This window comes from Aythya fuligula, chromosome 2, assembly GCF_009819795.1.
Source record: "Aythya fuligula isolate bAytFul2 chromosome 2, bAytFul2.pri, whole genome shotgun sequence".
NCBI classification, from domain to species: Eukaryota; Metazoa; Chordata; class Aves; order Anseriformes; family Anatidae; genus Aythya; species Aythya fuligula.
The window spans coordinates 25,003,463-25,024,369 of record NC_045560.1 but is presented as its reverse complement, the minus strand read 5'-3'; the positions used below and the strand labels follow the sequence as shown (position 1 = coordinate 25,024,369).

At 42.0% G+C, this 20,907-nt stretch overlaps 1 protein-coding gene across 2 annotated transcripts in view; it reads left to right on the top strand.

Annotated features, from left to right (window-relative positions):
* The first annotated feature begins 306 nt into the window (after positions 1–306).
* The window catches only part of CDK6 (cyclin dependent kinase 6), a 129,456-nt gene continuing 108,855 nt past the window's right edge, over positions 307–20,907 (top strand). The window contains exons 1-2 of one of the 2 annotated variants that reach the window (XM_032181459.1): positions 307–385; positions 2,254–2,744. In XM_032181459.1, the coding sequence (XP_032037350.1) occupies positions 2,512–2,744 (233 nt within the window). In that variant the 5' untranslated portion in view covers positions 307–385; positions 2,254–2,511. Of the gene's footprint in view, positions 386–453; positions 509–2,253; positions 2,745–20,907 lie in introns of those variants that run through there. The other variant, XM_032181461.1, reaches the window with a different exon arrangement.

Sequence of the window (20,907 nt, the reverse complement as noted above, 5' to 3'; positions counted from 1 at the left end):
CGGCGGCGGCTCCCCGGGGGCCGCCGGCCGCGTTTATTTTTTTTATTTTTTTTTTTCTTCCTTTTTTTTTTTTTTTTCTTTTCGTCGGCGTTTTCGTTTTCCCCGGGCAGCGTGGGGGCGGGAGGAGAGGGCTGGGGGACGAGTGGGAGCTGCCTTCTGCGCCAAGGTGCAGCCCGGCGGCGGCGGGAGGATGCGAGCCGAGGGCGGCCGGGCGGCGGAGCAGCAGCAGCAGCAGCAACACCACCAGCAGCAGCAGCAGGAGCAGCAGCAGCAGCAGCAGCTACCTGTGTGGCCCGGGCGGCCGCTGCCGGGACCTGCCGGAGACATCGCCATGTGAAGGGGCAGACCCCGGGCCGGCTCTCCACCCCGCCTCGCTCAATGGGAGGTTTGTTTTAGGGAGGACTCACCCCCTCCCTCTCCAGCCCCCCCTCCTCCAACCCCCCCCCAACAAGGGCTGAGGATTATTTGGGGAGCTGGTGGCGGTGGAGGCGGCCGTAGCGCACAGCAGGTAACGCGGGGCGCCCATGTGCTCCGCACAGCCGGCCCGGCGCCCCGGCCCCCACGCCGCGCCCCCCCTCGCCCCCCCACGGCCGCCTCCTTTCGGGGACCGGGGGTCGCCAAATCCCCTCTCTCCCCCCCCAGGGGGCCGGTGTGGGGGGCCGGCGGGGACGGGGGGCTGCCCACCCGGGGAGCCGGGGTTGGGGGGGGGGTCCCCTTGTCGTCCCCCCGAGAAGCGCAGCCCTGTGCCCTAGGGGGGGGAGAAGCGTGGGGACGCGGCTCCCCCGCGTGTCCCCGCCGCGTGTGGGGGGCGGCCGCGGAGGGCGAGCTGCGTGTCGCGGCCGGGGGGTGCGGAGCAGGGGAAGGGGCTGAGGCGGGGGGCGCCCCCCGTGGTGTCCGGGGTGGGGGGGGGGGACACGAGCGGTAATTTTGCAGCGGGCTCCGTGGCCGCCCGGAGCCAGGCCCGCCGCCCCCGCGGCCACGCACACGCGCGACGCGGTGCCCGCCGCCGGGGGGCGCCTCGTAGCGGCAGCGGGGCGCGGCTGGGCCGGGGCCGGGGGCCGGGGGTCGCGGGCAGGTGTCCCCCCGCCGGGGGGCAGCGCCCGGGGAGCGGGGTTGCTCCGGAGGCTGCGGGGCAGGGCACGCCGCAGGGTGCAGAGGAAGGCACGGGGGGGGGCTGTCCTGGGTTAGTGCTCGGTGGCTTCTGAAAGGTGGGAGATGAGCGTGAAGGTGAAAAAAGTGGTGAAAATAGCTGTAGGTTCAAGGTAGGGGATGCCCGGCTGAGGTGTCTGGGGGGCTTTGAGCCTAGCACGGTACAATACGGTGTAGGGGAGGGTTACAGCCCCAAAAGTCCCAATATCAATATATTAAAAAGAGGCAAGGAGTAAAGGAGAGCGCTGACAGGGAGCTGCTGTGAGGGGAGAGAATTTGCCCCTGGTCATGGTGTAGCTGCATGGATGAAACTGGATGCAGAGGGAGGCAGTTCTGCCGTCCCGTCTCGTGCACTAGGCAGCAGACCATGAGACCATGCTGTTCCTGAAGACCATCTTCTATCACGCAGCCAGCCCCACAGCGATCAGCAAGGAACTGCCACTCGTGTCCCATGGCAGCAGCATCCAAAGCTAAATCCCATGCATGATCACAGGTTTCATGAATATACCACAGCATGCAATGCTCGGAAACATTAGTATCAAGTTATATATGTACGTATTTCTCCTCCCACGAGGCAGGAACTTGTCTCTTGCAATGTCTTCATGCAGTGCTTAGCACAGTGGAGAGCAGATCAAGGCTGGAACCTCTCAGTGCTATCACTTACAGTAAGTCACGGTACCGTGGCACGGGGTGTATTTCAAGGACTCCTCTATGCGATGTCCAAGGAACCTTGGAGTCCTGCATTCCTGCCTTACACCCCTGGACGTAGCTTGCTGTCACATGTGTGTAGGTAGCTCCCGCATCCACCTCCTCCGTGTCCCCCAGGGCCACATTCAGCCCATTGCTCAGGAAAATCCCAGAGCACGTGGTTGCTCTGTGGCTGTGCGTTGTAGCTTTCTGGGCAGAGCACGATAACCACCCAGCATAGTATCAGCCGTGCAGCGATGTTGATCCCTTGGCAGTCTGGTGGTTCCACATCTTCCTTTGCACCACATTTTTGCTGTGCACGTAGCTATTTCATTAGCTTAATTTTCTTTGTAAAGTAAACTAAAGCACAATGGCAGCATGTTCTAACTCCTCTTTGTTGCTTGCTTGCTCCTCCAGATCTAACTGGCCTCACCCAGACAATGCTCCCAAAGACTGTATGATAATTTCTGGCGGCTGCAAGAGGAGGCACATTGGGGCCCGTGCAGCAAAGGAACGGGACCGGGGGGCCAAGAACTTCCTCCTGCCCACGTGGCAGGGCTTCCAGGTGCGTGGCAGACCTGCAGCACGAGCTGAGTGCTAGCCTTCAGAAAGCCAGCAGGGACGGAGGGTTGCCCTAGGCACCCCGGGCACGGGAGGAAGAGTATCATCATCAGCATGGATAAGGACAGCACAAACCTGGCTGACCAGCAGTATGAGTGTGTGGCCGAGATCGGCGAAGGAGCCTACGGGAAGGTGTTCAAAGCCCGGGACTTGAAGAATGGAGGTCGCTTCGTGGCACTGAAGCGGGTGCGGGTGCAGACCAGCGAGGAGGGGATGCCGCTGTCCACCATCCGAGAGGTGGCAGTTCTGAGGCACCTGGAGACATTCGAGCACCCCAACGTGGTCAGGTGAGGGAGCGGGGCATGCGGCCTGCCCACTGGGGTCCCCGTGTCACTGTGTGTGTGAGGCGAGTTGGGGTACATGCATGGACTGGGCGCCAGTCTGGGTTTGTGGCTGGAGCGAGTACTCAGACGTGTACACGACGTGTGGTTTGAGGTTTCAGCAGGCCAGGGTGCTGCCTGCCAGACCTCACCTCATCCCTGTGCATTGCCTCCCACACACACAAACACCCATCTCCAGAGGCATAGGTGTGTGACTTAAGTGCTTGGGTGGATGGGCAAGAAGCCACACATACACTATTTCCTCAGGCGTGAGGGAGAATGAAAAAACCAACGACTCTTTTTGTCCCAGGTATTAGCTCTGCCAGCTGCAGCTGATCTCTAGCAGCCCTATTCATTATCAAAACAGCAATGATTACGAGAGTGTTAGTGGAATGTGTGTTCCACCTTTTTAGATACTTTTAGGGAGGTTGTAGATTATCATGTTAAAGAGAAGCAAGAGCCTAAGACTTCAAGTTTTGCAGGAGGCCTCACAACTGAATGCTGACTGTTAGTAATTTCACCAAGTGTTGCTGACGGTGCTACCAAAAGTACAGAAGGACAAAATGCAGGCCTTGCTCTCAAAATGGTGACAATGGCACCAGAATTTCCCTCCTGCTCGTAGCATAAGCCCTGAATAAATGCCCCGGGTTCTTGAGCAGGTTCTCCCAGTGCTAAGGCTGGCCCTGCCACGAGCTTTCGCTTTGCTGGAAACCACCAGCAGCCAATTTGGTCAATAACCATTATTCTGGCTGGCACCTAGTGATGCCAGGGGCGTAAATTTCAAAAGTGGGTGCATCCAAGTGTGGGCAACATATCACATCTGGTCACTCAATCAGGTGACTTGGTTTACAGAGGAGCACACCCAACATCCTTTCTTGGCAACAGAGATAACTGAGAGTTCTTTAAATCTCTGAAATCCAGTTCAATAATTTTGGAGAGTAAGTATGGATTTAGGTGCCCAGGTGCCCAGATATTTACATACTTGAAAATTGATATTTACATACTTGAAAAGCCTTGTTTGGCTTTTGCCCCAGGCCGCATTTCGGACACAAGAGCTCGCGATGTGATACGTAGGGGTGTTTGGGACCTTGGCTACGCACCTTCTTCTACAAACAGGCAGGGAATTGTAAGAAGCAGTTTCAAACACTCTCTCTTCTGAAACAGGAGGAATGCTATTTTAAAAGTCACCTCTGTTGTGCATATTTTTAATCTGTAGAGCAGATGAAGCTCTGAGTAGCACTTCGGAGTGGTTGAAATCGTGTCCTTGTAATGAGAGATTATTTGAAAATACTTGAATGTCTCAGTTCCATTACAGAAGGTGGTAGAAGAGGTTGTAATCTACTGAGATTAAAGGTCTATTTTTATGTTATGTAAATATATTCAGAGAAGGAAATACTATAAATGAAGATCTGCAGTTTTATGCAGCTGACCTAGCGGTACTTAATGTCGGAACATATTTTGCTCACAAAAATGTTCATTGTTTGTACATGCAGTCTGGAAACTGGTATCATGGCCAGGTCAGCAAGTAAAAATAATGGCAAATGCATTGTCTGCATACTGGATTAGAAGGTAGAGCATTTTCAGAGCACTGGGATAGCCACGCAAATATTTGAAGTCAGATTTTTTTGCGAAGGGGACATCTAGCTATCTTCTGAATTTTACAGGCAACTAGCCCGAGACAAATGAGTGAGCAATGCAAATCTCATGTCAAATCTGTTATCTCTGAGTAAGGCATGTGTGATCCATGAGTCGTTCAATGCAAACCAACAGTCATTCTGTGAGTCAAAATTTAGACACACTGCATGCAGTTGAGCCGCATATGACCTGTGCTGCTGAGCAAGCGTGGTTTTGCTGCTCTGGCATCAGCTGACAGCAGCAGCAGAAGCCACAGGCCACATCTTGTCATGCCCAATGCAGATGGTAGGGTTGGGCTAGCCAGGGAAGACCATAAGGAGCTCAGCCCAGGGTTGTTCTGTCTGCATAACTGGTGCTGAACATGAAGAACAGTTTGGGAAGGAGAATACCCAGCTCTTGCTAGGTGGAGGTGTAGCTCCAACGTTTTGTTGGTCATGGAGCCTCGACACGGGACCAGCTGAGCTACTGCATCCTGAGATTGGCATGGCAGCCTTAGAGTCCCTTCCTTTGAAATCCTGAGAAATGCATAGTGTCAAAACTGGTTTTTAGTGCTTGGCACTGGGGTTGGAAAAGGATTTTCCCCATAAAGTAGAAATGTCTAAATAGCATAGAATAATTTTAAACAAAATATTTATCATATTTTTCCATGCTACTTCTTGCTAATTATGAGAGGTTTTGTTCCTCATCCCTTCTATCCAAGTCTCTTGTTTCCATATTCATACCATGCAGTGATGCATTTGTCACAGCACAGTTGCTTTTACAGGAATTAGATAGTGAAGTTAGATAAGACTTGATGGCAGAATAAAGCAGAGAGAGGTGTGAGATGAGAAGTGAAAGGAAGTCTAATCTTCAGCAGAAAAGTGATGGTAGTGTAAGTCTCTGGACTGTTAACTGTAAAGGGAGTAAGGCTTGGTGGACTGACCAAAAATTTTGAAAGACTCTCAAAAATAGCATACAGAAAGGCATGGGAAAAATACAGTAAAAAGGATGATCACTTTGCGCTTAAAATATTCTCCTGTTCACGTTTGCCCTTGTGGAAAGGTCAGGACACCTTATGCTATTCTATTTACCTTCACAAAACAAAGCAAAAAATAGCCAGTCTTCAAGAGTAAACGGTTGTGTGAATTGATCTAAAATGAGAAATGTTGCGTGAAGTGTCCCTAGTAACTGGGAGAATGATTAAGGTGCTCCTCCAGCTCACCTTTCAGATGGGAAGATGTAATGCTTTATTAAAACCTTACTGTATACAGTAGTTAAGTCTGGCAAAAATTGGTCCAGCACTTATGTAGCTTAGTTCTGTTCTGTTTGGGAAGAAATGAAATATACGTAGACAAAGGACAGGCTTTGCCAGGAATAAATGACATATTAGATTCAGGAAATTCCTGTGTGTAAAACTGGGAGTATTCCCTGCTGTAATATATCTGTAAATTTTTTTCTTGTGATTATATTCCTAAATCCAGTAATACATTGTGTTCATTTTATATCTCTCCTGTTGGTAATCAGATGAATAATTTTTCCCTAATGTTAATCATCCATCAAACTATGAATTTGCACCCTAGGAAGGTGATATACAAGACAGAATACTGTAATTCTTGCAGTGCTCATTTTCTGACACACTCACACACGTATATATAGTCAGAAATCTTGCCATTCAGGATTGCAATTACCATATAATAAGGAATTCAAAATCTTATTTCTCTCCTTTCAATTAACTTGCAGAATAGGTGGCCTAGGAAACTGATTTCTGTACAACAGAATGATCCACCTAGCTGGGACTGTAACTCCATTCCTCAGACTTTTTGCTACATGGATAAGTGTGTGGGAAACCTGATAATGAAGAGTAATTGGACAATTATCCCGTGCTCAAATTTTTATGTTGTTTTACAACCAATGAAGTATAAATGACAGTGTAGGCAGCGCTCTGTGGTGCAGCAATACCATCATGTTGCTTTTTCCTGAAGTTTGCAGTCCATGAACCGTGCCTCTTACCTTTTGGTTTGCACTTGAATGCTTTATGGAGCCCATCAGCTGCTTTCCTTGGCAAGGACACCTGAGCATGGAGGAACAAGGATGGTGCATGCCTGACAACCCCAACCCTGTTTGCCCAGATGCAAAGACCATCACTTGATTCTGCTCAAAGTTCCCAGAAGTGTGCAATAGTTTGGTGCTTAAAATTGCATTATACTAATATAAGAGGTGTCTTTTTCATAACAGTGTCTTAAAATTCCCCATCTAACCTGAGGCAGAGAGCATTCAGAACATACCTGAAAGGAGTCATCGATGCATAGCCAAGCTTTTGCAAGGCAATTTCAACTTGTAGTTGTTTCGCTTGTTTTGTTTGTCAAACTGAAATCATACGGGAACATACAGTGGGAGAGGAATTTCAAAATTCAGTAGCAAAGTTTGTTTCTCTTTCCAGTTTGTGGTGATGCTGATATTGGCTGCTGGCTTTATTACTGTGCTGTTAAGAAGCTGAAAGGATGATGTTCTCAAAATCATTGAGATGTTTCATCCTATGAAGTGTAATATTTCTATTTTAGGGGATGTTTGTCTTCAGTGAATTCTGCTTCCTTCCTTACTTCCTTTTTCTGCCAAGCTAATGTTAAACTTTTAGTGTATGACATCATTCCTACAGATCAACAGCATGCAATACAATATATTTTTGTGTAGCACCACTCCTATGGCATCTGACAGGCCCAAGGATAGAAAGAAGTGGATAACTTCACATTGCTAGGTACAGGGTTTATCTTGCATGCAGAAAGAGTAAAATAAGATGCAGAAATTGGGTGAAGCAAAAGAAACAGAACTGGAAACTTAGAAATTGCCAAGGTTAAAGGAATTAATGCGGCAGATTAGTCTCAACTGAGGTGGATGAGTAATGGGAAGGAAAAACTGAATGAGCCTCAGTTCAGTTTTAGACTAACACAAACAGGATGGTCTTCAAGGCAAGATGAGAAGACGGGAAATGCCTTGGCGAGAGAGAGACATTTCCAGGCTAGAGAGCAGCCAGAGATGTCCCTGCACTGTCCTGCCCCAGCGAGGAGGACACTGCGACAGAGCTGGAGACAGAGGGACGGCTCACCTGGGCAAAGGACTTCTCCGATGGCAAGAGGTCAAGGGGAACAAAGTGGCTGATACTGAACAGGGTTTGACAGGAGGTAGGATTTGGAGAAGTTTCTTAAATTGGCAGAGGACATTGTGAAATGGCTGTGCATGAATGCTGGCCTGTCATCATCTGTTTGCAGCCCTACAGTACACAGAATAAGGGAAAATCAGTGATATTCTTCCTGTCTATATGAATTGTTTATTAGTAATGGATGTGATGATTTAGTTTGAACACATGGCCTGCCAGAAACAGGACAAGATAAGAGTATGTCAGGAAGGAAGGGTTGAATATGGAAGAGCCTTTTAAGCCTTAGGAAATTCTCTGGAGAGAATACAAGCTTTCTTCAAAAAGTATTTTATCTTACTCTGAATCTAAGCTTTTTATAAAAAACATGTTTCCAGTCTTTGTGTGAGTAAATGTTAGTCATTTTAGATCATGTACAGCGCTCCCTTCCTTCTCTAAATCAGTGGAGGGTTGTGTCTGTAATGTTCCTGGAGAGACCTAGTCTTGCTGGGTCCTGACCAGGATGAAAAACCATCTCATCCCACCACAGCTGCTGCTTGGGCCAGCCTGCTACCACCAGATAGAGGCATCCATCCCCTGGGAACCTGGAGTGGGGTCCTGGAGTCAGTGCTGGCCACAACAGGGGCCAGGTAGATTGCCTGGGACTTTCAGGTTTGTGTCGTGATACCCTGGTGCCTGCTGAAATGTGGAAGAGAGCAGAGGGTGCAAGCAGTGCGTTCTTTCCCAGAGTTTGAAGGAAAGTAGGCTGTTGGCTGTGACTCAGCAAAGTACCAAGTGAGTGGCTCAGGTACCCTCAGTGGGATTTAAGTAATTGTTCAAAGTTTAGCAGAAATGTAAGTACACTATCAAATAGAAAAAGATATGATATTAAGTATACACTGATTATTAAAATGCTTTTCTGAATAGAGTTCAGGCACAAAGCAGTGACTGGCACAATATACATAAAAATACAAATCATAGCTATTGATTCTTATTCATATACTGCATTATTTCTAGAGATTTTTTTTCTTTTGCAAGTTAAAAAAGTCATGCAGAATAAATAACATAATTATCCAGAAAGAGCAGAGATGTTTTGTACAGCAACATGAATTTGGCATCAAGTGCTTAAGTTATTTGTCTTTGAGTTGCTTAGTAATTCTTAGTTGACTTAATTCTGCTCTGAAGTTTTAAAATTGTTTTACAAAACTTCATAACCAAAGTAATATAGAAGTTGCTGTACCTTCCAAAACATTGCAGCTGTATATAGAGCATTTGGGTTTTACGCTGTGTATGAAATCTAGTTGTTTTCCAGTTTTGCTGAACAAGTGGATTCGTAATGATCTAACAAATGATCATAAGATAACTGTGCCCCTATACAGAAGTCACCAAGCTACATGTTTTCATTCAAAAGAGAGGAAATTTCTCCTACTATATCAGTTCTACGTGTATTTTTCATATATTCTGAAAAAAAATATTTTAAATTGCAAGTGCATTTAACAGCTCTATCTTTAAACTCTAGAGCATGTTACTAATAAGCAAGCTGCTTTGGAATTTTCCAAGGGGTGTGACATAACAGACTTTGATGTTTTCCATTTGGGAAACCTCTCTCGGGAGGGTTTAGATGAGAAGGTCATCAAAGAGTGGAAATGTGACAGTAGACTTCCATAACTGTTTCAAAATACTGATTGCATGCAAAATTTTGTATTAATTTTCCTGTTTATTTATTTACCCATATCCTTGGAAAATGTGTTCCATCCTTAGAAAATGTTCACAAGGAAATGTTCCTTTAAATAATCTTTTTAAAATCAAGCCTTAAAATTTTAACAAGTCAGCGACAGGCAGAATGAAGAAGGTACTATATGAGTAATAAGAGACTCCTATGTGATGCTTCAGATGTATTTTTAGGGTTGTAGAATAATATGGATCTCTACACGAAGAAGGATCTCACATAATTCTAGGACCAGGTGATGTTTTCAGATATGTAAATACAGAGCGTACTGGAATATGCCAATTTGCTGGTATTGGTAGGGTTGCTTTAGGGTAAATTTCTCATGACACACCTAGAAAACAATTTAGAAACTTAGCAAAGTGTCACATACTGTTTTAAAAGCATTCGTATGAACGAATATCACTCTGGATGATCATTAACAGGTAACAGATCTTCTCTAAGCAAAACAAAATAAAAAATAATTCAGATATGAATTGATCTTTGCAGGAATTTCCCATATTTAGTGACTGAAAAGTCAGTTCTAACAAAGATGAATCATACTGAGTTTAAATGAAACCTATCAAGTTTGGGTTTTTGCAACATTAGTCAGTACAAAATGTTACGTATTGTGATAGAGACAGAGAAAGGAAGTGAGAAATAGGATGGAAAAGTCTATGTGGTGTTTTTTCTCTCTCATGTGAAGCTTTGGCTAGGCATTTAATATCTGTTTGAAGTATGGTCACTATGATAAATCACCCAAGGTGGCTGTTGCTGTTTAACAATTCCAGAGAATTCCCTTCTCTCTGAAATCAATTAATTATAAACTGGAAATTTCAGTACTTTGTTCATTGTTTCTCAAGTGAGCATATTTCTGGGAGCTTTCTGTGAATGTAATTCCTAGCTGCACTGATGCTTTTGTTTCTCTTCATCTGTGGAGCCAGCACTCTACTGTAAGGATAGAATTCTATCACTATTTTTTTTTTTCACATTTGATGTGGTATTTTGCATACAGCTGCAGAGTAGACAGTTACCTTTGAAAAGAACATTTGGCTGGTTTAATTTGATTAGAGCAAACCACCTCAATCATTTCTGAACTAAGACCGTTTTCATTTTAACTTGGCAGTAGGAGTTGGGAATGTACTGGCGGTACTTAGATGTTTGGGGGAGTACCAGTTTGGATACACAGCTAACACTGAAATGAAACAAACCTACAGGGCTTTGCCCACTCTGCCCCTTCCCCATGAAAAAGGAGGGTTGTGCAGCCAGTGAATATTGCATTTAACATTATTGTGACAAGGGATTTTGAATGTTTCTACAGAAATTGAAAATCTTTAGCTGGCTAGAATGCATAGTCATACATTTAAAAATAAAATAAAGTAAAATAAACAACACGTGATATCAAAAACAGATATAGGATATGAAAGTCTTCTATTTACAGCAAACTTAAAAATCCCTAGCAACAGTATTCTGCGTAAAGCTATAATAAAATCCAACATGTAAAATATGGTGGATTTCTCATAGCTAAATTGTATCCCTTCTGTTAAATCTTAGCAAAATTCCTCCTGTCTGTCATTCTTCGGGCTTTGGTTTTTACTCATCTCATCATATAAATACATTGTGATTTTTTGTGTATGTGTGCATGTTGCAAGTTAAAGATTAAATCAGATTATTCAGACTTACAGTATTCTGTATTATATGTGATTTTTTGCTTTTCAGTTGCCCTCAGTGGTGATCAAATCATTTTCCTAGAAAAACCCTTGTGGCTGTCTAGGATATCAATGTGTCTCATAAGAAATGACAGCCCTTTAATAAATTATAGCTGGATGGCATTCTCCAGAAAAGAGGATTATGATCTTTAAGTGCTCTGACTAAGCAGTAGTAGATCATCATATACAGAATATGTTAATCAGAAGCTTACAGTTAAAGGAACATTCTCAGGTTATTCTTGTGTTTATGTTCTGGAAAAAAAAAAAGGCAGATAGTTAAATGTTCATCCATGTGAGCAGCCTAATGTTCAGCAGCAATGGGAGAATTGCACCCACATCTTATAGCCAACTCAAAAAGGCAGTTATAAATTTAAGGATTGAGTTTCTGCAGGTGAAGTTAATTAATACTAGCTCTGGTTGTTGAAATGATAAATTCCTAATGTTAAAATGAACAAATATATATTAGGACAGGAAGTCTGTGCAGAGGTGTCCCACCAAGTATGCACAGTTGAAACTTTACTGATCAGATTTTAGAAGTCATAGCAATGGATTTTATCAAACTGCCCTGAGGTATAAAAGAATTGTTTCTTTGGGAGTTTTTTCACTTATACAGGCTCAGAGAGTTTCTCTTGATCTGTTTCACTCCTCCCAGTGACATTCCCTTTGAGGACCACAGACAATTCCCTCTGTCTTAGTATGTATATTCTGAAATACCTGATTCCTATCTCTGTATGGTCACCTGAGCAAATTATACAGTGTTGCACTTAGTCCAGAACTCCAGGTTACATTGCAGATACAGTCATTTAAATGCTATGTACATTTCCTTACTTCAAGAGGAAATGCTTCTCCATCTACAATTCTGTCTCCTTTGTGATTGCTGTACATTGCATTGAAAGTTTATGTCTAGCTTGTTACTAGCTAGCACAGCACCAGAACCTTCACTATCGATTTCCGTGTTTCTTCCAGACAGTGAAAGTTAAAGCCCTGCATTATTTTTCTCAACTAGGAAGTAGGTCATAAAGTGAATCTCATTTTGCTAATTTTATCTAGCATCACACTTTGTTGACATTTGTCATCTTTATGACATAGAGATTGAGCAGCATCTGCAATTTTAATTAGTGTGTTGTTTATCCTTAGATAACCTTCTAGATCAATAATGGAGATAGGCCTACCCACCAATCTTTGTGGTTTCCTCTTAGACATCTCTAATCAATTTGTTGCCTTACTGTTTGTCTCTGTCTTATGTAAACTGCTGAGCAACAAGTTTTGTTCAAAGCAATAATACCCATAACTCGACAGGTTTGAATCAATGACTCTAGTCTGTAAATTAGTATTAAATGTCTCATTAGGCTCAGCATTCTTGGAAAGGCCTGGACAAGTCAGTGCTTCTTGAGAAATGAATACCTGTATTTCTTCATTGCACTGAGTCCCATTCATCACATTGCCTTTATGTTTGTAACTTCATTTAAAAAAAAAGGAAAGAAAGAAAAAAAAAAAAGGTAGAGAGTTGACTGGCACTATTTACGTCTATGCTGCTTATTATTTATTTTGTCTCTCTTCTAGCTTTTTAATGCTTTTTAATTTTCTTAGGTCCAGTTAAAACATCAATTAGGGATGTTAAACAAAAGCAAAGCTTTACGCACTAGTGAAAAAAATATGAATTCCAAGAACTTGAAACTGAACTGTAGGAGAGCCAACAGACCACAGCAGTACAATAGCAGGAGAGTTGCACAGGACAGTCAGGTAACCTATTTGATTGAAAATTAAAGTATTTGTAGCTAACGATAAAACCCAGATAGGTGAATAACACTAATGAGGGAGTCTCTTTAAAAGACATTTTAAGTATAATAGAATGTCCCAAACCAATAGGGTACTGTGATGTTTGTAAGAAAAGACATATCAAAGACTGTTTGGTTTCCAGTAACCCAAAGTTGAGAGTGGACAAGTTAGTTCTATAGAAACAAAAGTCATAAAGAGCAAACATAAATGTCCTCTAGATCAGTGAAAGAATGCTGAGCCCATAATTCTTGAAGAAGCTTAAGTTTATTAAAGCAGTAACAAAGTCAATTTCAATGACTGTTCATAACAAAATGAACAAGCAGGACAAGGTTTAAAGACCAAACTTACAAACTCCTTCAATGAAGCAGCTATTTCTGGAGTACAAGGAAGAGAGCACTGACTGTGTAGTCTGAAGCAACATGCAATAATTGATTTAGGAGATTCTTATAGTCAAGGCAGAAAGTCACAGGAGCAACAATAATTAAATCTGATATTCTGGGGACAGGCATGGTTCCCAAACTTGTCATAGTACCAATAGGCTTCAGAAAGGAGAGATTAAGAAACAGAAGGTAAGCAGAAATCCAACGGTTGAAAGGGCATGAAAATGCATGGATTTTGCATGGCAGGTACTTAAATAAAGATCTGTAGCTGCCCATTTTGTCAGTAGGACATTTACCTCTCCTTGCTACGATGCTCTGTGCAGCTACTGGAAATCCTAGCTACTGCTTTGGATCTGTAGCCTCTTCTGGGTGCTACTGAGACACTTTACATAGATGTAACTCTTTGGTTCCTGCGGTTCTGCAAAGGGGTGAGTGGTATTGAAGGGAAGAACCAAATTTTCTTCTTCCTTTTCATGTCTCTGCTCCCGTATATCAAGTTGGAGGCACAGAAGGTACACATAGCCACAAATTTAAAAAAAAAAAAAAAAAGAACAGGAATGTAACGTAAGAATTGTGAGCAGACGTCTAACTTTAACCATCCAAATATTAAATGCATACTCCAACCTAGCCATGCAGATTCTCTCCATGGTGAGTGCAGAGAGTGAATGTGCTTTCTGAGAGTAATTCATCCCCCTCAGCCTCTGTACCTACCCTGGAGCTGAATGGATTGCCGTCTGGAAACTGCTTGCTGTCTCTTGTTGACCACAGAGTCCAGGTGACTCACGCAGAGTGGACATCAACTGGAGCCTGCTGAAGCTACATGAGATACGTGCCAGTCAAAAGTTTGAAGGTGGAAAGTGGAAACATGGGTAGGGATTTTGTACAGCAAATAAGAGAATTTACAAAAACAAATAGGAAATCGTTTTGTGGGTGGGGGAACAAAAATCTAGCATTGAAATCAGAGTGCACTTGAACTGTCAAATTAGAGGAGAAATAAGAAGTATTACAGGGGACCTTATTTTTTTACTGAAGTCTGGTATATGTATTGTTGATAAGGGTTTGTACAGGATGCTTTTTTATCAGTTAACAAAAATGATGTATTTCTAATAATAGAGGTTAGGTTTCTGTGAAATGTACTGACTTCAGACAATCTGCTTCTGGTTTGATCTTGGCATCGAAGTACTAAAGGGAACAGGATGTAGCTGGAATGGGTCATCATTGCCTGGTTACCTTATACACAACTTTATGCTCCAGCAGAAGCCATTTTGGTCAAAAGCCGTTAATCTCTTACGAGAGGAAGAGTAGTTGAAGATGTGTGTTGGAGTAATCCAGCCCACAAGTGGCTTGTGGCATGTTTCAGAGTCTTCTCAGATACAATTTTTCTTACTTGTTTTTCTCATTTTCCCCTTTCTCACTCTGCCATATTGGTCTGGTATGGGATTTGCCACTAAGTGGGCTAATTACCTCATTATTAATAACATTCTGATGCTACACATAATTTTCCTTCATACATGTAATTACTTCAAATTCCTTTTGAGCAAATTACGTGATTGTACAATTGCAAGTAGTTGAAAGATTCTGGTGTCTAACCTGTATTATACTCTAAATTATCCAAGACCTTTCTTGGGTTCTTGGAAAGCAGTGATACAATACGTTTATCTCTTGGAATAGCTTTTTTGGAATTTCAAGTTTTATTTTTCCGTAAACCTAAAACACACCAACTCACATTGCTAAGTAATAGTTTGCAAATCTAAGATTAACCTATTACGCTAACAGATTCTGCTTCAATGTTTTTGACCAGGTAAAAATGTTTTCTGTCAAGTGCCTCTTGGAGCTAGTTCTTTTATAGATTGAATCACAAAGTTGAAAACAGATTTATTTATTTTTTATTATGGAACCGCTAAGACAAAGTAATTGTCCTTATTTATAAGCTGCTCTGTTAAGCTGTTTGGTTATGTGTAATTGCATATGTGTGTATATGTGGCAAAGAAATACCATGAAAAATTTTACTGCATTTTTACCAGGAAGTTCAGAATTGTTATTTGTAACATGGATGAGATTGTTAGACATGTAGAACTGCAGTTAGTTTTAAATCTGTGCCTTAAAAATGTCTGAGTTTTCTTTTTTGAAGTTAGAAGAAAAAATTGAAAGGGAATGAGGGCAAGCCAGACAACAAATCATCCCAAAAGCTAATTGTTTTTAAAAAGTTACATGACATTGAAAATTGAAACTTGGAACTAAAGTGCTGTCTCACTCCTAAGCATAATAAAATAGTAGATTTTATTAAATGTATTCTGGAAAGTGTAAATAAAAATTATAGAGCCTGATGTGAGTGGCAAAGAGCCCAGGCAATATCCAAAAGAGTAAACATGTAATGGCTTAACCTAACTGGGGCACAGTCCACTCCAGCAAGCAACTGAGCAGGGGATGTCAATATTTAAAAGCAGCGGAACTAATTTTTGAAACAGATGGCTTTTTTTTTCCTCCTGTGTGCAGAACAAATACATTTCTTAGTTTTTAAGTAATATTCTGATAGTGGGATTATGTGTCTCATTTTAATATTGACCCTTTTATTACTTTTTAAAATCTTACAAATATACATCCACTTTCATCGCTCATCTTTCAACTATGAAAATGCCAGCTTTAAATGGTATTATTTACTCAGTTGCAGAACTCACTAATCCCAGAATATATCATTTATACAAAAATATTGCGATATTATCTTTTCAGCTTTTAAATGGCGGTTCTCCTTAAAAAGACTGTTGAGCTTTTGAAATAGGTTAATTGTAATTTGCTGAGTGGGCATGATTATGGCTTTTCTAACATATTGATCACCATCATTTTCACAAGCCTAAAAAAGTGTTCTTTTTTTGCAAGGCTTTGGAAAACCTAAATTTATGTCACCTCTCTGTCTTCTGGAGTGAAACAGGGAGAATGCACAGGATGTAGGTCAGTAGCCATATATCGTATGGGCATTCTTAGAAATAGAGACTACCGTGCCTTCCTGGGTTTAGCAACAAAAATGGTCTACTGTGTATATTTCTTCCAAATGGCCTTCAGTGGCAGATATTTCTCAGTGAAATATTTTTGTAATGCAGACAGAGATTTTTATTTCAGGATATATAGATACCAGTTGTGATGTTTTAAACCTAAGAAATGCCTACATGAAAAGTAGGTAAAACACAGATTTTGACTTTTCTTCCCAGAAAGTCACATCAATTCTGTGATAACTCAGAAAGCAGCTGAATGGGCCTTTATAAAAAATATGAACTAAGTCACTTCTAAGTGGAGACAGCTGGGGTCTATTTAATATCCTGTGTAAAATGGTTGGGTCAACTTCCTGGAATAACTTAGGAGTTTTATTTCATGAATATCCCAGTGCTGCAGGAACCTGGGGTGGCAGTGAGGCTCTTGAACTAAAACGTACCTCAAGGAAAATCTCCGTGGCCATAGCTGTGGATTTGGTATGGGACGGTAAAAAGTGTTTGGGAAGCTGTTGTGTCTGTGCATAAGTGTCTGTTGGGGGTGCTCATTAATGCAGGCAACTGGTCTCAGGTTTTTCTTTCAATCCTACATTCTGATGATTTAGGCATTAGAATTCTAGTTGAAAAGCATCATGAAGCGACACTGGACAGGAAGTCCAGGGATTCACAAATATCCTGATGGCCCTAAGTACCTAGGTTATTCTGTAATTTGGGATGCTGGCTCCTAAATCGTTTAAATTATCTCGACAGTTTCACAATGTCTTTTTTCCCTTTACAATTAATTCAGCTGTATCCTTGCTATCTAAAATTGTGCATTTCCTTAGTGTGTTCCCTGTATCTGTTCAATTTAACCACTCTGGACTCCTTAAGTTTCTAATCTAATATTATTTTGTATCTCCTGCTTTCCCATTGTATAAGGATGAAAAGATATTAGTCTTTGTAGACCAGTGCTGCTGCTAAGTGTTCACTCCCACCCTCCAAAAGTGGCACAATATAGCAATTGATGAATTGCCACTTAGTCCAGTGGCAACTTAATTATAAACCTCCGGTGCACTAAGTATGAAAATTCATGATAAAAACTGTAGAAAAAGATAATATGTCCCGTATGGTTAGATACATCTCACAGCATGAAAATTTGGCCTTTCTTTGACTGCGTATTTAAATAGAAGATAAATGGAAGCTTTAAATAAGAGCTAAGAGAGACATGGGAGCACACTATTAAAAGGGAGAGGATGAAGTCCTAACATCAGGATTAGCTGATTTACTTCAGTTGGATAGAGATGGGAATTATAATATATATACATACGTGTATATATAGTCAGTGAAATAGGCCAGCTGACCAAGACCAGAAGAGGCTTTTGTAGACTGCACTGAGGGTGCCTGTGTTATGTGTAATGGTGCCAGTTTGGTCACCTGCAGCAAGGCTCAGGACCATTGGATGTGGTACATGCTTCTGTGCTGGTTCAGAGAACAGAGGTAAATTTGATTGTCTAAGGCTTGGGGGTAGAGTAGAGAAAATAAAGAGGAGGAGGTTCTTCCTTTATCCCTCCTTGTCTCTCAATATCTGCTCACAGTCTCTTGACTTATTTTTGAAGTAAAAATAATTATACGAATAAAACAATCTGTATAGGGGCTGGAAAGGGTCAGAACAGTTTCCATCTATCACAGTATTTTTCTGAAATGGAAAAGGACAGATAGTGTGAGGAACGGTGTAGAGCAGGACAGAGCCGAAGGGATAATTTTCAGCAAATTAAGGCTTGGCAGTTTTGACAGACTCGCTTTATGATCATAAGTAATCCATGTCCACTCGTTTTCAAGTCCACACAGCATTTGCAGGCAGATGTGAGGCAGCCCTGCCTCCTTCCCCAGCAGATGCCTACTTGCTCTGCCTGCATGTTGAGCCAGCTGGAAGCTGCGTAGCCATGTTAGCGCTGCCGAGCCTCAGCCATTACACTCTGCTGTCCTCACGTCTTCCTCAGCTCAGCCTGAGCTGACACGGGCTGTGTGGACGATGCAGAACACACTCTTGTTTGCTTGCAGAAGTTCCTTAGATGTGCCTTGCTTTCATTTGCTGAGATGTAAAAATGTTTTAGCGCTCCGGGAACCAGACCTCGTTTTGCAAGATTTATTATAGCTTGCTCGTTCCTTTCAGAAATGTGAAAGACATGTTGTTGCAAAACAACCAAAATATAGTTTTGTCATGTATTTACATCTGACATACACCATCATTTACAAAATGCTGAATTTATTTCAAAACTCTCCATGCATTAAAGTGTAAACCCTAATCTCATGCTGCTAAAAGACGCCCCAAAAGAAATAGTTGCCTTTGCCCCGAAGTAATAAAACAGTCAAATAAAATTTATTGCCAGCTCAAAATGCTACTAACACCTCATTTTCATTGCCAAACTCTGCAAATAATCTTTAATTTGTTTTCTTTTACATATGTGTGCAAGAGCTTAAAGGAAATACTTAAAAAGCTGTATGGTCTGTAGAATACTTCACTCAGCGTGCATTAATCTTTAAATGACTGGCTCACAGGATCGTGTAAACTGGATGCTAAAGGAGGAAGCATGTTTACTAGACAACTACCTGGGGAACTGGAGGATAAAAGCACCTGAGAATCTTACAGTAATGGATATTTGCAGTTTTCTTTGCATGTGTTATAAATTAATTTTAGAATAAGACAGCTTATTAGAGGAAATGGCATGACAGCCAAGGAGCCTGTATAGCCATGTATAAATGACTATGCGTAAGTGGGACGTAAACTTCTCTAAGGAACAAAGCAGCCATGAAGCCCACACTTTTAAAAACCTAGTAAGATGCAGCATCTCAAATTCTGATGAAATGTGTAAGGAATTTGCATGCTAATGGAAATGAGGATCCCTTTTTATGTATCAAGTATTTAAGAGCAATTGCCTCCTGGCTAAATTTATTAAGCCAGAAAAATCTTGTAAAATTTCTATTGAAGATTTATTAGTCCCATTTGTTACTTTTCTGTACAACATGAATATTAAACTCAATCCTGCAAGTTTGTCACAGGTGAAACTCCCTTTCAAATTAAAGAAAATTCTGGTCCTGAGCCAAAGCCAGTTAAATACATGTACTAACTTCATGAGGTTTAGGTAGGGGCTCTTGTGTGCAGAGCTTTTTAGGATGGATCCCAGTCTGTGGAGCTTGAGTAGATAAGATTGGAGGTGTTTTCAGTGCTGTTTTTTGACATCTCTCATTTTCTTATAAGTTCCTTGTTACAAGAAGTGTTTATAAACATCTACATAATCAATTGAACATAACCTGGAATCCCACCAACTAAAATTGCTCAATTACAGTTTTCCTGGGAAAAAGTCATGTCTCCTAAATTCAGTTGAATTTAAGTGTTTGGTCTGAATTAGTCATCTCAATGTCTTCCCTGGCAAACAGGGAGAGACAGTACCCACTCCTCTCCCAATTTATTCAAGGGCCAATGTGGCCCTTTCAGGACTAACCACTAGTCCTGAACATCTCCATAATATGCCTTGTATCTCTTCCAGGGGAGCTGAAGAGAGAGCTCGATACTCCACAAGCTCTGCTGGGCTGCTCATGGAGACAAACACCATTTCATCTGTCTGATGATGGGTAGCCAAAGACAGCTACGTTGGATGGAATTAGCTAGCATGCCTTAAATCTAACTGCCTCCCAAAAGATGAGACCAAATCCTGTTTGTTTTTCTTACCTATGTGAGCAATTGCCACTTGTGCTCCCCTTCAGGTTTTGCTGAAGTGAATGGAGGAATTTGCTTTCTCCTTAGCTAAGTTTGCTTGGCATCACAGTGCACAGGCTTCTTGGGAGCAGACCTGGCATCAAAGCCTGATCAAAGTCATCCCCCAAATCAAGCGTAGGCAAAAAGCACCAAGAACTGGGTCTCTGTTTTCGTGTCTTTTAACCTCGTTCATGACAAACGTGTGAAAATTAACACAAAGCATCAAAAACACCTCTTGCATTTTCAGTTGGTGCACTGCTGTACATAGCAAATGGGTTTGCCACCCAGCCACCATGCTTGCCTTGGAAGTGGGTGGATATATCTGGTCTGTTTTCAGGAAATTGTGAGCAGTGCAACACTATTAGTTCTACTGAATCCATAAACAAATTCTTTCAGCAGATTTAGACATTTTTAATGTTTTCATGCTGTTTAAGTAAATGGTGGTAATTTGCTGTTTCCATTTGCAAGATAACAAGATCTGTTCATATCCATTCATGTTTTCTAGTCCCCTAGGTAAAGACTGAGAAAGCAATGTGGTTCACAGCCCTGTTCATTTCAAAAGTTAAGGAAAAACAAATATTGTGATGAACTGTTTGCAATAAATCGTGAACATCATTTTCAGAGAAGTATAGCCATATGAAAAAGTTGCCTTGAGTCATAAAACTAATGAAGTTAGGAAGGAGAGACATTGGTACAGATAAGGGCATTGAGGTATGAGACGGGGGCTCAATTGCAGTACCCTAGACTACAGAATTATCTCAGCATGGGTAAGAAAAGCAAGACCGGGAACCACAGATTGCAACCATCATAGTAGATACAGGTGTAAATGGCATACAGGGGTTTACATTGCTCTCTGTCCAGATGACTATCTGAGTATAGGGTTCTGTAAGAGGTCTGCACCTGATTTCCCAGACTGGTGATTGTTTCATCCTCTTAGAAAGGATTTTCTTTGCTATGATATTATCTTGAGAGCCAATGACATTGTACTTAGGAAAAGTTACTTAATGATAAACCCAGAATAGAAATACCAGATATTACAGTGACCATTAAATGTTTTACTGCATTTTACTCCTATATATACTAATTGCTTTCT